We start from the raw sequence: 16,957 nt of genomic DNA, 5'->3' as shown, positions 1-16,957 counted from the left end.
CCTGATACTCTTCAGACAATGATTCGTTCTCATATGGAAACATTTCTACAAAAAGGTCCCTTGCTTTTGACCCTAACAGTCCCATAATTTATTACTCCCAACTATACTCTCCCCTAAAACTTTCTTTACTCACTGTGCACACTTGGGGAGTTCTATCATCTGCCTTTAATTTAGTTTTCTCGTACCCAGTTCCCTGTTCAAGCACCACTTGCCGCAAACCAGTGTGGCTAGTAATTCCAGGTCCTGAAGGAGAACAGCATGGAATTAAGCAAATAGACTCACCAAGAAAAGAGGATGGGATCAGGAGGCCTCTGTAGTGCTGATGGCAAGATCAGAGAGCAGGAGCCCCTGATCTTGATTTATTATATAATGTAGATAATTAAAGCCTTTAAGCCAATATACAAATAAGGAAATCTCTGATACAAAGCCACTTATCTGAGGCATAAATGGGATTCCTCATAAGAGTGCACCCCCCTCCCCCACCATGCAACATTCAAGGGTGTGGGGAAAAGCTTAGTTTTGAGAAGGGTGTTGAGAAGATCTTAGTACTATAAGGGTGTGTGGAAGATCTTAGTATTAGAAGGCTGGAGAAGAACTTAGTCTTAAACTAAGCCCTAGGCTGTAAGGATTTTGTCAGTTTACAGCAGGGGTCCCCAAACTACGGCCAGAGGGCCACATGCGGCCCCCTGAGGCCATTTATCCGGCTCCCGCCGCACTTCCGGAAGGGGCACCTCTTTCACTGGTGGTCAGTGAGAGGAGCACATTGACCATCTCATTAGCCAAAAGCAGGCCCATAGTGCCCATTGAAATACTGGTCAGTTTGTTGATTTAAATTGTTCTTTATTTTAAATATTGTATTTGTTCCTGTTTTGGTTTTTTTTACTTTAAAATAAGATATGTGCAGTGTGCATAGGGATTTGTTCATAGTTTTTTTTTTATAGTCTGGCCCTCCAACGGTCTGAGGGACAGTAAACTGGCCCCCTGTGTAAAAAGTTTGGGGACCCCTGGTTTACAGCCTGTATCCCACATTCCTAGGTTACCTTTTGGTAAGCCTTTACATGGGACACAAATATCTTCATGACTTCCCATGTCTTTCCTTAGGGAACTATAAAGCCAGTAGCCACCATCGTGGCCATTCACATGTAGGTTCGCATTAGATTCAGACAGACTGTAGTGAAACAATGGAGCCAAGAACTGGTGGGCCATCATCTTTAATCCTAGCTTGCACCCAGTGGGCAAGTAAAAACACACGCTGGGCTCCAAAACCCACTCATTCAGTGCTCACAAAGCTACTGACTTATCTGAGTTCCCTAGAATCAAAAGTTTCTAGCTCACCAGACTTATTCACCTCTGTTCCCCTTCTCCTTCCTTCTCTCTGCACAAACTGGCTTCTCACTCAGCACTCCACCATCTTGACTGCTTCTCCTCTCCTCCGTGTGGCCTTTCTCTGCTCTCCTCTCTAGTGCTAATCTCAGAAACTGAGAGAGAGCAAGCTCTCAGTCTGCTCCCACTTTATAGTGTAGAAATAAAAATCTTTAATCCAATATACAAATAAGGAAGTCTCTGATACAAAGTCACTTATCTGAGGCATAATTGGATTGTACCACCCCACATCAAAAAGGGTGGGAAAGGCTTAGTCCTAAAACCAAGCCCCAGGCTACAAGGATCCTGCTAGCCCACAGCCTGCCCCCAACACACATTAATATCACCTGGGCAATGGGCTTCCATGTGGGCAGTGCCATCTTTAACAAAGTGAGCATAATATATTTTATCTGCCCAACAGAAACTCAATCACTCATTCTCCCATGTCTTCTCCAGCATATTGTCTCTGAGTACCTCACAACTAGATTTATATATCGTGTCCAACACTACCTCATTTATTTCTGCTACCAGTGGATTAATAAACAGATATGCACAGGTGAATTTCCAGATAACTAGAATTTAATCTGTTAAATCTCCAATTATAACTAAACTGTTTCAGGTTGAAATTTTATTTAAGTGAACTTTTCCACTTTAACCTTCTAAAACAGAATATAAATTATCTTTTTCAAAAGAGAAACAATTGAATGTTAGCAAGATAAGAAATTTATCTATAATCTCTCCTATTTAACAAATAAATCATACATCTTTATTTTGGTTTCTTTCTTTCTTTCTTTCTTTCTTTCTTTCTTTCTTTCTTTCTTTCTTTCTTTCTTTCTTTCAGAGGGACAGACAGACAAGAAGGGAGAGAGATGAGAAGTATCAACTCATAGTTGCAGCACCTTAGTTGTTCATTGATTGCTTTCTCATATGTGCCTTGACCAGTGGACTCCAGATGAGCCAATGACTACTTGCTCAAGCCAGTGACCTTGGCCTCAAACCAGTGACCATGAGATCATGTCTATGATTCCACGCTCAAGCAAGCGACGCCATGCTCAAGCTGATGACCTTGGGGTTTTGAATCTGGGTCCTCAGCATCCCAGGTCAACGTTCTATCCACTGCACCACCACCTGGCCAGACTTATTTTGGTATGTTTTTAAGTCCTAGCCCCAAAGTACATAATTTTACCTTGCTGTAATAGCATAAAGGTAATTTTGTAATCTGCACTTTTGATTTAACATTAAAACATTATCTATGTTTCTTCTCTAACTCTTAAGAAAATGTAAGTTGTTATATAGCAAATAGAACTGAAATATACCTACTTTTTATTGCCTTAAAAACAATAAAAAGGCCTCACCTGTGGTGGCGCAGTGGATAGAGCACTGACCTAGAACACTGAAGTTGCTGGTTAGAAACCCTGGGTTTGCTTTATTAAGGCAGTGGTGGGATTCCAATAATTTAACAAGTGGCTCTTTGCCCTAATCCATTATAAGTATAAAAAAATATACTGAAAGGTAGTTTATTATTTCATGCATTTAAAACTTAAATAAGAACAATAAAAGAGGTATACAAAACTGGATTTTGTTATAATAAAGAGTTTTAAAATATTAATGAAAAATATTAAATAATACCTAAAAAAACAATAAAACTGTTATTTAAGATATTTCCATATTGCTTCTTGGTTGGCATCCCCACTTGTAATTTTTTCACCTATAGATGGAATAAACATTACTTCGGGTGCTTAGAATATGCTGTTACACAGGTGAATGTTAAAAAAGAATAAGGAATGTAAATTTGTGATTTTCATATTGGGTGGTTGCCTAGGCCCCTACCTTAGAGAGAACCCTTACTAAAAATGCCATTTTAACACTTGTTTCACCAAACTCAACGAAAAATTAGGTACTGTATTGGTTTTGCTGAACTGGTGCGAGCTGGCTAAATCTCACCACTGCATTAAGACATATACGACAAGCAACCAATTAACAGCTAGAGTGAAACAACTACTTCTCATCCTCCCCACTTTGTAAAATCAATCAATAATTAAAAAAAAAAGAACCATAGAAAGTTATTTCTCATTCACATCATAGTCCAATGTAGAAGTTCCAGGTGGACAAAGACTCCTGTCCATCTAGTGAGGCAGGGACTCAGCTTCCTTCCACCTTGTGGCTGTGGCATCTTCTTGAGCCACGTGGTCTCCTCTATTGAGTCAGTGGAAGGGCAAATAAGCAGTGTAGAGAAAGCATGTCTGCTTCTTCACATCCTTAGCTCAAGAACACACATTGCTTCTATTCTCATTTTCACTCTAGTTTATCACTCAAAGTGAAAACTATTTATGTGGCCACACCTACATGCAAGGGTTCATCTACATAATGGAGCTCCTAGCTGGGCAGATGCTCCCCAGAAGTTCTGTGCTATAGAATAGATCCTAACTTCTTGTGGACTATAAACCAAGGCTGCCACAGCTTCCTAAGCTTCATAATTATTCTGTTAAATGGCTGAAGAATGTTCCATAAGTAAATACATTATACTTTATTTAACAAGTTCTTCATTATTAAACATTTATAAAGATTATTCTTTTAATTTGTCACTTCTAATGAATATCACTATACTAAATATCTATGCATATATACTTCCTCCTATTTAAAGATTATTTCTTTAAGAATAGTCCTATAACATGGGATAGGTGGAAAATTATGACAAAAGTTAGAATAATTTTTCATATACTTGAACCTACAAACTTACTCTTTGAAGGAAGTGACTAAAAATTGTATTCATTGCTGTATCTGTAGGGTCTTCTACGTTGCCTGTAATACTCAATAAAATGAGTTGAGTAACCAAATAATTTTTAACAAGAGCATGTAGAACATAATTTATCATGGCTCTGGATACTAATATTATGTAATTATTGCCCTATGTCTTTCCTGTCTTGATAAATGGCACCACTGTCCATCAAAAGCTGTGCAAGAAGTTACCATAACATTTAGTGTCTTAAAACAACAGAAAACTTTTATTATTTCTTACAGTTTCTGTGGGACAGAAGATGGGTTGTTCTGGCTTGGGGACTCTCCTGAGGTCATAGTGATATATTGGTTGGGGGCTTTGTCATATGAAGGCTTGACTGGGGCAGGAGAATACACTGCAAGGTGGCTTACCTACATGGCTGGCAGGTTGGTGCTGGCCGTTGGTGGGACGCAGTTCCTTTCCATACAGGTGCCTACACAGGATTCCTTGAGTAGTGTTTTCATGACATGCTGACTAGTGTCCCCCAGAATGAACCTTCGAAGAGAGCAAGGCAGAATTGACAATGTCATTTATGGCCTCATCTTGGAAGTCACACACTATCACTCTGCAGTGTTCTAGAAACCACCCAGATCTGCCTTATTCAGTGTGGAAGGGGACTGCGCAAAGGTATGAGTGCCAGAAGCAAGGATCATTGGGAGCCATCTTGGAAGCTGGCTACCATAGCTCCTCTCTGTCATATTTTATTTCATATATATGTTCTGTTTATTCTTCTTGCAAAAATGTATCTCAAATATAATCACTCCTTTTTATTTGTATTGCCTCTCACCTCATCCAAGACATTATTTACACTTAGTTCTACTATAATAGCCTTCTATCTGACCTTTCTCCTTCTGCTCTTGTCACTGTCTAATGCATTTTTCACATAGCAGCTATTCATTTATCATTCATTCACTTTCTAATTAATTCAACATATGTTTATTGTGTACTTACATGCTAGGTTTGTTATAGAATCTCAAAATATAGCAGTGAATAAATAAAGTCCTTAGAGCTTATTTATAGTAGGAAAATAAAGAATATGGAAAATATTAGATGGTCATGTGTCATACAGAAGATTAAAGCAGGGTAAAGGGAACAAAGAACAATAGGGAAATTAAGGACTAATGAGTGCTGTCTTTTATGGGGCTGTCAACAGAGGTATCTCTGATCAGCTGACATCAAAAAAGATACAAAGGACATGAGGGGGAAGGCATATGAACACTTGGTAAAAGTACTCTAAGCAAAAGAACAAACAAATGCAAAGGCCCTGATCAGGCATGAGGTGTTTGAGAAACAGCAAACCAGCCAGTGTGGTTGAAGCAGAGAGAGGGTGAGAAAGGACAGGCAATGAGGGGTCAGAGCATGCAGGGTCTTGCAGTCTATGATGAAGACTTCGGCTTTATTTTAGGTTAGTAGGGGACAAGGAAAGTCATGGGAATGTTTTGCTGACAAGATATGATTTGCTTTTGAACAAGATCATCTGGACAGTTGTAGTCTGTGGTCATTTAAAATGTAAATGGTATTAGGTCATTTCCACTGCTCGGTACCCTTTGATGGATTCCAATTGTATTTAAAATAAAATTCAAGCTCCCTTAGCTGTTAAGACTATTGTTGTTATTGTTATTCTTAAAGCTCACACCCCATTTTTCTGTCATAGAACCCTGCTGACTTCCTAATGTGTATCCAACTAGGTATTACTATTATTATTATACTTATTTGTTTATAATCTACCTCATTGACTGGAAAATGTACGCTGAGGTCGTGTGGTGTGTGGTCTTTCCATTATCCCAAAACTGCTTTGTTTTTGGAGCTCTTGTGTTTGTTTTCTACAGCATATTTTCTCTGTATCTTCCCTCTTTGTCATATTTGGTCAGTGACCTACCTCTGGCAATGCTATTGTTGGTGCCAGGGTACCTGTGCTATTGAGCTGTATGCTAGAGCTTGCCATGGCATGTGGGCAACATCAGTACTTCTCAAACTTTAATGGACAAATGAATTCTCTGAAAGAAGGGGATCTTAAGATACTGATTGTTATTAAATAAGTCTTGGGTGGGGCTTGAGATTCTTCATTTCTTTCTTATTTTTTTGCATAATGAATTTTATTTTCTTGATTAAGCAGAAGAGAACCTTGAATGTATAATGCATAACAAATGATTTTACAATTGTGAATGTATCTGGCAATCCTAGAGTAACCATTACCGCCCCCCCCCCACCCCAACAGCAGTGACTCACAGTCACAGATTTTATATATTTTTTACATAACATTTTCTCTTCATGGTAATTACAAGTGAGTTTTGCATGTCTTCGTTTTAGGATCCAGGCTGAAGGAGCATTCCCTACAATGAAAAAAGATATGGTAGAATCACTCATTGGTTCTTAAAACTTTTGCTCAGGAGTGGCACACCAAACTTCTCTTTACATTTCATTAGTTTAAGCAAGTCACCCAGAGAAGTCTGATGTTAGAAGGCATGAGGGTATAATCCTTTTACAGAAAGAAACAGCAAATAATGGAACAATAATACAATTGAAATGTTTCTGAAGATATAATTTGAAAGTGTAAGGCAGAAATGGACCGGTCTAGAATTCTAAGTGGAGATAACTCCATTCCACTGCTTCATTCAGCACAACAGCGACAGGTTTTTGTTCTTCTTTTTCTAAATAGGTCCCTGTTAGGTAATTGGAGAAATTAACATAACCTTTTCCCCAATGATAAAAATAATATATTCTCATTATTAAAAAAATTAAAAACTTGTAGGGAGGTATAAATAAAAAAGTAAAATTTATTAGAAAAACTTAGGTAAAAATCAGATATGGTGTACCTTAGTAAATGGTCCACGTGAGCTGTAGAAGAATGTGTATTTTTCTGTTGTTGGACACAGTAGTCTACACAGGTCAATTATATTCAGTTGACTGATGGTGTTGTCAATAATTTTCTGCTTGCTGGGTAGTCAATTATTGATGAATGTTGAAATCTCTTTATAATGGTAGATTTGTCTGTTTTTCCTTGCAGTCCTGTCAGTTTTTATTTACATATGTAGATGCTCTGTTGTTTGGCACAAACATGCTTAAGATCATGTCTTCCCAGATATGAACCCTTTATTAATTTTTTAATTGAATTTATTGGGATGGAAGTTCTGCTTTTCTACCAAGCTCATAGACGATGCTTATGCTGCTGAGCCTTTGAGTGATGAGAAGAGGGTTTGATTACTGAGCTTGGCTGAATATAGAAATCCCCTGTAGAGCCTTAAAAACTACAAATGCCTGAATCTCACCCACCCCAGAAATTCCAGTATAATTAGTTTGGGATGCAGTCTGAGGATGATGAATTTTCTAAGCTTCATCATTGATTCTAATTTGCAGCAACATTTGATAACCACTGGATCAGATGACAATGGGTCCTATTTTATTTTATTTTTTTATTTTTTTTATTTTTATTTTTATTTTTTGCATTTTTCTGAAGCTGGAAACAGGGAGAGACAGTCAGACAGACTCCCGCATGCGCCCGACCGGGATCCACCCGGCACGCCCACCAGGGGCGACGCTCTGTCCACCAGGGGGCGATGCTCTGCCCATCCTGGGCGTCGCCATGTTGTGACCCTCCTGGGTGTCGCCATGTTGCGACCAGAGCCACTCTAGCGCCTGGGGCAGAGGCCACAGAGCCATCCCCAGAGCCTGGGCCATCTTTGCTCCAATGGAGCCTTGGCTGCGGGAGGGGAAGAGAGAGACAGAGAGGAAGGCGCGGCGGAGGGGTGGAGAAGCAAATGGGCGCTTCTCCTATGTGCCCTGGCCGGGACAATGGGTCCTATTTTAAAACAAAGCATACCAAGTAATGCTCTATAAGGCTGTATTGCTTTTTAGCTATAGAAAGAGTCTGGTCACACCAATTGATGGCTGATAGATCTCTGCCTAGCATGACTGGGTAGTTGCTCCAATGTCCCCAGCACATACTGTCATTTAGTGGCAGACAGAATTCCTGCCCTCAGGAGAGTGGTTGTTCCAAGTACAATAAAAACATGCCCACTGAAAATGAGGCTGTATAAATGAGGACCCCTTCTATGTGAGCCTGTGCTGAGGCAGAGGAAGGAGTGAAGAGTAGAATTGCTACATTTCTTTTATCTTATAATTTCTAGCATGTCCATGTGCAGTGTAGGAGCCAGTACCAAACTAAGAAATTGTGTGGTTCAAGCTAACCCTTGGTTATCAAAAGCAGATGTTTCAAACTACTGAAAATCAATGAGGCAGTTCCAATTTACAGATTAATAATTAACTGCTAGACGTGGGTTTCCCAAATGGCCTTGGAGACATTGGGCAGAAGAGACAATGCCCAAGTTCTGCCTCCCTCTCCCCTCGCCTCCACTCCCTCAATTCCTTTTGCCAAGTGATTTATTGTGAGTTAACAGAGCCCAGGGCACTTTCCTGTTGAAATGTACTTCAGTCTACATAACAGGATTGATTTCTTTTTTCCTGGCTGGTCTAGATTGGACGACTGATTATTGGACAGAATGGCATCTTGTCGACACCTGCTGTTTCCTGCATTATCAGAAAGATCAAGGCAGCTGGTGGAATCATCCTAACAGCCAGCCACTGCCCTGGAGGACCAGGGGGAGAGTTTGGAGTAAAGTTTAATGTTGCCAATGGAGGTATGTGATTCAGAATATGCGTTAATCATCATGGTTTCTTTCTTCTTATGTTATCACAGTCTGACAATGATCCCCTGATGGGTAGATAAATAAGGCGGAGAGGAAATAGCTTAGAAATATCTAGTGAGGTGCCTGCCTGTATTAGTCAGGATTTCCCAGAGAAATGGAACCAATGGGATTTATTTTAAGGAACTGGCTCACATGGTTATGGAGGCTGAGAGGTCTTAAGGTCTGAGGTCAGCAAACTGGAGACTCAAGAGAACTAATGGAATGATTCCGATCTGAGTCCAGAATCCTGATGGTGTGAGTTATGGTCTGGGTCCGAAAGCAAGAGAGGACCCAAATGTCAGCTGGAAGACAGTCAGGTAGAGAGAGTGAATTCTCCCTTACTTAGTGTAATGCTGGTGGTCAAGGGCAGGCAGGTTCGTGTTTAATTTGGGCAGACGGTAGAGGAACTGTGGAGCCGGAAAGCACTGGGCCATACCTGTTTATTGGAGGCTCACAGAGGAGAGCGAGCAAATAAGCAAAGGAAAACTGCTTTTTGCAATGAAGGGCAAGGGATTAGGAAAACCACCCCTCATGGTGGCAGCTGAGGGAACCAGAGAACCCCACCTCGCGGTGGCAGGAGAGCGATCTGGGAGAATCGCCATGGAGGGAAAGCACCTATAACTTTTCATAGAGACATACATGTGCTTTTCTGCCACGTGCTCACACACTAATCCTGGAAAGTGCTTGCAGTCGGGAAACTAGTGAGCCAGCCTAACCAGCTGTTTTCCACACACTTAGTCTCTTTGTTCTGACTAGGCCTTCAGTGGATTGGATGAAGTTCACCCACATTGGGGAGGGATATCTGCTTTACTTGTCTGTGGATCCATATGTTAATTGTATCAAGAAACACCCTCACAAACACACCCAGAATAATGTTTGACCAAACACCTAGGCTCTCTGTTACCCACTCAACTTGACACATAAAATTAACTATCACAGTGCCCAAGGTGACAGCACAAGGAAGTGGCCTAATAGGATCTTGAACCCTTTGGGTTTCCTTGTTCCCTGAACTCCTCAGTACAGTGAAACAGTTGAATGGGTGATGCTTATCTAATATGGAAGGCCTCTGGATTTTAAAGTTGGAACATACCCTCAGAGTCATTTAGACCATTGTTGTCATTGTACAGATGAACAAATCAAAGCCCGGAGAGGCTGTTATTTTCTCAAAGTCACATGGTTGCTCAGGGCAGACAAATGACTTTCTCATTAGCCTTAGTCTCTTTCTTTTCTATAGTGTTGACTTTCTCGCACTAAAATGCTTAGACTTATTTTACTTTTTCTTATATTTACAGAAATTTATAGTTTTGAGGCCCTAGTTGGGTGGCATATGTGTATAGAGGTGAACTAAAAAAAGTTTGAACATATATAAAGCAGGGAGAATAATAGATGAATACCATGTATCCATTCCTTTTTTTTTCATTTTGCTTATCTTTTTTTTTCCTGATGAATTTTAATGTAAATTACAGCATGATGACATTTCACATCTAAATATTTCTGAATGCATCTCTTAAAAAGAAAGATATCTCCTTATATGAGAACATTATCATAACCAACCAAAATAACACTGATTCTTTAATATCATCTAAAACTTAATCTATATTCAAAATTTTCCGATTATCTCCAAAATGTTAGTTACAACTGTTTTGTTCAAGGCAGAATTTATTGCAGCACCATGCATTGCATTTGGTTGTTAAGTCTCTTCAATCTCTTAATCTAGAACACTGAGTAGTGTATATATGCATGGGAGCTGAATTTTAACAAATGCCAGTTATCATTATGAATTATTCCTGGCCCCAGCAAACTAGCACATCCTGAAGGGAACATACATGATCTCATCCTCCTTGCAGACATTTTGGACATTATCTAAACCAGAAACTTTATTGATATCAAGCATTAAAAAACAATGACAATAACAAAGAAACCTTATGAAGTGTGTTGTCTTTGATGGTGGGTTAGAGGAACTCTACTTCTCTAAAAAGCACACCTAGGACCCAGAAGCTAGTTTTGCAGCAGGTACTGAATATTTTAGAAAAAACCATGAATTGTGAGATACTTCATACACTGATAACAGAGAACATTGAATGGGCTCAGAAAATGGCAATTTGTAGAGAAATGTAGTACATATATTTCCAAACTAAGCAATAGATTTCAAGTAAGCATTTGGAATTAGTATCTGACTTCACATCATATAAGAGCATCTCAGTCAACTCTCTGATATTCTGTAAGGCATAAAGGGAGAAGATACTATTTAAGTACTCATGTTGTATGTAGTCTAAATTATAGGAGTTGAGGAGACCAATTTAGGCAAAGCTTGAATAGGGGAAGGGGGTTGAACTGACTGTTTAGCCTTTTACCGATGTTGAAAGTCCTTCCTCTTAAATTTAATTCTTCATGTTTGCATGAATTGGCATCATTAAGTGAAACGAACATTCCTGATAGCATAGGGGTATTCAGTTGGTTTCTTCCTACTCAGAGTAAGTTTTTCCATAACTTCCTTCATCTGAAGTTGCAGGCATTCATCTCTTCCATTGTATGTCATACAGATACATGGTATGGAATAAGTTAAAAGGCAAAATATTTAGAATTAGTAGGCATAGCCAGGGAAATGGGACACATCTGGAGCTATGTTGCTTTTAAAATATATTTAGAGGATAGGACCATTCTGAGCATGTTTTTAAGTAGAGGGGAAGATGCTAGAGAACAAATGGAATCAATAATAAAAATACTGATTGTTTTGAATACTTATAATGTGCCAGGCTCTAAACTCAGAACTTTACATACATTATCTCATTTAATCCTCATAACAACCTGATGAAGTCACTGAGAAATAAAATGGTTAAGAAAAACAGAACAAAACTTGACTAGTGTCACAGAATAAGCTGTGGAGCTCATTTGAAACACAAAACTTAGGAAGTACAGATACTCCAGTACTTTCAGCCTTTTGTATAATGCATTTTCACCAATGAAATAAAAGTTGGTTTTGTATCTCATTTGCATAATTGAACAACTTTTTTTGACTTGTCATTTGCTTTTCTGATGTTCTTGTTTAATAAAAAAAAAAATCAAGTGCTTTTTTATCGCTTCCTATTCATTTTGAAATATCCCCTAATTTTTGTGAGCAGTAGAGATACCCAGAAGGAGGCTGAACCTCAGAGTGAAAAGGTAGAGATGGGGAAAGAAGCAGCTTTGAGGGGTGCAGGATGGAAGTTTTGGAATAGTTGCCTATATCCAGTGGTGGGATTCAGCCAGTTCGCACCAGTTTGGAAAAACCAATACCTAATTTTCTGTTGAGTTCGGCGAAGCAGTTATTAGGATGGCACTTGTAATCAGGGTTCTCTCTAAGGTGGGCACCTGGACAGCTGCCCAATGTGGAAATCACAAATTTACATTCTTTACTTTTTTAAAATATTCATCTGCACAGTAGTGTATTTGAAGCTCCAGTAGTAATGTTCATTCCGTCCATAGGTGAAAAAGTTTGACGGAACTATGCTTGCTATGTTTATTTATTCATTTCATGAAACTCATTATACCTTTGATGAAATACTATATTTTAATTCCCTCATGTTTGTTACTTCAGTAAACAAACATATAACGTATCAAACAACCAGGGGGTGACAGGTTTTTTGTCAGGTATTATTTAATATTTTTAAATTAATATCTTAAAACTCTTCCTTATAACATAATCTAGTTTTTTGTTCCTCTTTTATTTTTCTTATTTAAGTATTAAATGCATAAAATAATAAACTACCTTTTGGAATATCATATTTTTATACTTAAAATACTCATTAGGGCAGAAAACCGGTTGTTAAATTATAATTCCCACCACTGCCTACATCTGTTCAAAAAGAAGAAGAAGAAGAAGAAGAAGGAGGAGGAGGAGGAGGAGGAGGAGGAGGAGAAGAAGAAGAAGAAGAAGAAGAAGAAGAAGAAGAAGAAGAATAAGAAGAAGAAGAAGAAGAACAACGAGGAGGAGGAGGAGGAGGAGAAGGAGGAAGAGGAGGAGGAGGAAGAGGAGGGGGAAGAGGAAAGGAAAGGTGGTTTGCTAAAATCATAAGACATGGATTGAGAAATAACTCAAGATAAATAGAGATGTTTTGTGAAAGGTACTTTGGGAAATTTGTTGAGGATTCCTGAGAAGTGAGGACCAGGGTGAAGTTAAACCTTCATTCTTAGGAGATGGCAGTCTATTTTCATGACTGCCCTTTGGTTAAGGTCACTTCTTCCAATTTTAGTTTTCTCTTTTGGAAATTTGGAATAATAATAATATTTCATCTGCTTTTTGTCAGTGAGATGTGGTGTATGTAAATTTCAATAAATGTTGGCTTGTGTCATTATGCTAATAAAGGCATGGTTGAAATGATGGACCAAAGGGTCCTGCCTGGAATAAGAAACCAGTGAAACTAGAATGGACTGATGGTCTAGGATTAAGTGATGAGGAGCAGGTTCCACAGAGGTAGAGAGTAAGGTAGATGGAAAATAAGAAATTTGTGGGCTGAGGACACTCAGGTTTGACATTTTGAAAGAAGGATTTCAAGAGACAATAATACTTAAGGTACTTAAGGTATGACTGTACCAGGCATTGACTAAAATGAAGATGACAATCATTGGAGTAGAAGGTGTCAAGGAATGAAGAAGTTGTCAAGGAACACAGAGGTGGTTGATGAGTTCTGAGGTTATCAATATGGCTGATTGATAGAAAACTATCATAGAAAATTATCTAGTGTGCTAGAACTTTTTTTTACTTTTGGAAATCAGTGTGCTTTGGCATTAAAACTCAGAGACTTTTAGTCTGGCTGGTGGTGGCACAGTGGATAGAACATTGACTTGGGACACTGAGGTCACAGGTTCAAAACTCAGAGGTCATTGGCTTGAGTGCAGGCTCATATGGCTTGAGTGTAGGCTGACCAGCTTGAGTGCAGGGTCACTAGCTTGAACACAGATCATCAGTATGTTCCCAAGGTTGCTAGCTTGAACCCAGAGGTCACTGGCTTGAATCCCAAAGTTGGTGACTTGAGCCCATGGTCACTGGCTTGAGCAAGGGGTAACTGGCTTGGTTTGCCCCCCCCCCTTCGGTGAGGACGTATGAGGAAAAATCAATGAACAAATGAAGTGATGCAATTATGAGTTGATGCTTCTCATCTCTATCTCTCTCCCTCCCTTTCTCTCTCAAAAAACAAACAAACAAAACCATGAGACTTTTAAAAACTGATGGGGACAGCACTAGAACATGGTGTGTTGTCCAGAAGACGAGGATATTTATGCATTCTTTAATTTGACAAGCATTAGTTTTGCATAAAAAATGCAAAAACTAAGTAAGACTATTTACTTTTTATGTTTTGTAAAATGGTGAAATTGAGAAGTGCTAAGTATGTTTCTTCCTTTGTGGTGTTTACTTTTTCTATATCACACACACAAAAAATGTCACTACAATCTACTGGGCTCTTTTCTTTCCCACCTACTGGAATGGTGCTATTGCTATTCTTCCCTTTGCCCAGCTTTATTGAGGTGTATTTGATATACAAACAACTTGCACATATTTAATGTATGCAATTTAATGAGTTTGGGCACTATTCCTTTTTATATGTTCAATGAGCAATTACTGGAAGGCAGTAACAGTGTTATGCCCTAAAGCTGTACTGTCAATAGAAATAGGTTGTGAGTTTATATGTAATTTAAAATTTTCTAGTAGCCACATAAACAAAGTAAAAAAAGAAAACCCAGATGAAATGATTAATATATTGTATTTAAACTAATATATTGAAAATATTATTATTTCAACATGTTACTATAAAATCATTAAGACAGTATATTATATGTTTCTACTAATTGCAAAATTTGGTGTGTACTTTATAATTATAGCACATCTCAATTTGACTAGTGACATTTCAAGTGCTCAGTAGTCACATGTGGCTAGTGGCTATTGTATTGGATGATACAGCTCTAAGGATTGAGATATTGAGATATAAAAGAAATCAAGAAATAACTTAAGTAGAAAATTTAAATATAGTTGGTGAGTAAAATTAATACACAAAGCTATCTATCTATCCATCCATCCATCTATCCATCTTTATTTCTATCTACCTATCCTCTCTTATTTATATTTTAGATCTTTCAATATGCTTATTTATCTGGGTCCCAAACTCATTGCCAAAAAAGCAAAGTGCCTTGCATTAAGATATAGAAGTTAAAAAAACAAGAAAAACTAATGGAGAACAACTATTGTTTTTTTTTTTTTTTTTTTAATAAATTTTTATTAATGGTAATGGGATGACATTAATAAATCAGGATACATATATTCAAAGAAAACATGTCTAGGTTATTTTGTCATCAAATTATGTTGCAAACCCCTCGCCCAAAGTCAGATTGTCCTCTGTCACCCTCCATCTAGTTCTCTGTGCCCCTCCCCCTCCCCCTAACTCTCTCCCTCCCTCCCATGTCCTCCCTCCCCCCCCCCCCACCCTTGGTAACCACCACACTCTTGTCCATGTCTCTTAGTCTCATTTTTATGTTCCACCAATGTATGGAATCATGTAGTTCTTGTTTTTTTCTGATTTGCTTATTTCACTCCTTATAATGTTATCAAGATCCCACCATTTTGCTGTAAATGATCTGATGTCATCATTTCTTATGGCTGAGTAGTATTCCATAGTGTATATGTGCCACATCTTCTTTATCCAGTCTTCTATTGAAGGGCTTTTTGGTTGTTTCCATGTCTTGGCCACTGTGAACAGTGCTGCAATGAACATGGGGCTACATGTGTCTTCACGTATCAATGTTTCTGAGGTTTTGGGGTATATACCCAGTAGAGGGATTGCTGGGTCATAAGGTAGTTCTATTTGCAGTTTTTTGAGGAACCACCATACTTTCCTCCATAATGGTTGTACTACTTTACATTCCCACCAACAGTGAATGAGGGTTCCTTTTTCTCCACAGCCTCTCCAACATTTGCTATTACCCGTCTTGTTGATAATAGCTAATCTAACAGGAGTGAGGTGGTATCTCATTGTAGTTTTGATTTGCATTTCTCTAATAACTAATGAAGCTGAGCATCTTTTCATATATCTGTTGGCCATTTGTATCTCTTCCTGGGAGAAGTGTCTGTTCATGTCCTCTTCCCATTTTTTTATTGGATTGTTTGTTTGTTTGTTGTTGAGTTTTACGAGTTCTTTGTAAATTTTGGATATTAGGCCCTTATCTGAGCTGTCGTTTGAAAATATCAGTTCCCATATAGTTGGCTGTCTGTTTATTTTGATATCAGTTTCTCTTGCTGAGCAAAAACTTTTAATTCTGATGTAGTCCCATTCATTTATCTTTGCCTTCACTTCTCTTGCCATTGGAGTCAAGTTCATAAAATGTTCTTTAAAACCCAGGTCCATGATTTTAGTACCTATGTCTTCTTCTATGTACTTTATTGTTTCAGGTCTTATATTTAGGTCTTTGATCCATTTTGAATTAATTTTAGTACACGGGGACAGGCTGTAGTCGAGTTTCATTCTTTTGCATGTGGCTTTCCAGTTTTCCCAACACCATTTGTTGAAGAGGCTTTCTTTTCTCCATTGTGTGTTGTTGGCCCCTTTATCAAAGATTATTTGACCATATATATGTGGTTTTATTTCTGGGCTTTCTATTCTGTTCCATTGGTCTGAGTGTCTATTTTTTTGCCAATACCATGCTGTTTTGATTATCATGGCCCTATAATATAGTTTGAAGTCAGGTATTGTAATGCCCCCAGCTTCATTCTTTTTCCTTAGGATTGTTTTGGCTATTCGGGGTTTTTTATAGTTCCATATAAATCTGATGATTTTTTGTTCCATTTCTTTAAAAAATCTCATAGGGATTTTGATGGGAATTGCATTAAATTTGTATATTGCTTTGGGTAATATGGCCATTTTGATTATATTTATTCTTCCTATCCAAGAACAAGGAATATTTTTCCATCTCATTGTATCTTTTTCGATTTCCCTTAACAATGCTTTGTAATTTTCATTATATAGGTCCTTTACGTTCTTTGTTATGTTTATTCCTAGGTATTTTATTTTTTTTGTTGCAATCGTGAAGGGAATTATTTTTTTGAGTTCGTTTTCTAATATTTCATTGTTGGCATATAGAAAGACTATGGACTTTTGTATGT

At 38.2% G+C, this 16,957-nt stretch overlaps 1 protein-coding gene across 1 annotated transcript in view; it reads left to right on the top strand.

Moving 5' to 3' along the window:
- PGM5 (phosphoglucomutase 5) overlaps positions 1-16,957 on the top strand; it is a 176,265-nt gene that overhangs the window by 22,596 nt on the left and 136,712 nt on the right. The window contains exon 2 of the mRNA XM_066257150.1: positions 8,616-8,778. Within this exon, the coding sequence (XP_066113247.1) occupies positions 8,616-8,778 (163 nt within the window). The remainder of the gene's footprint in view (positions 1-8,615; positions 8,779-16,957) is intronic.

The sequence above is a fragment of the Saccopteryx bilineata genome, chromosome 2 (assembly GCF_036850765.1).
Source record: "Saccopteryx bilineata isolate mSacBil1 chromosome 2, mSacBil1_pri_phased_curated, whole genome shotgun sequence".
NCBI lineage: Eukaryota > Metazoa > Chordata > Mammalia > Chiroptera > Emballonuridae > Saccopteryx > Saccopteryx bilineata.
The sequence above is the reverse complement of the archived record's forward strand: the minus strand, read 5'-3'. Positions and strand labels throughout refer to the sequence as shown.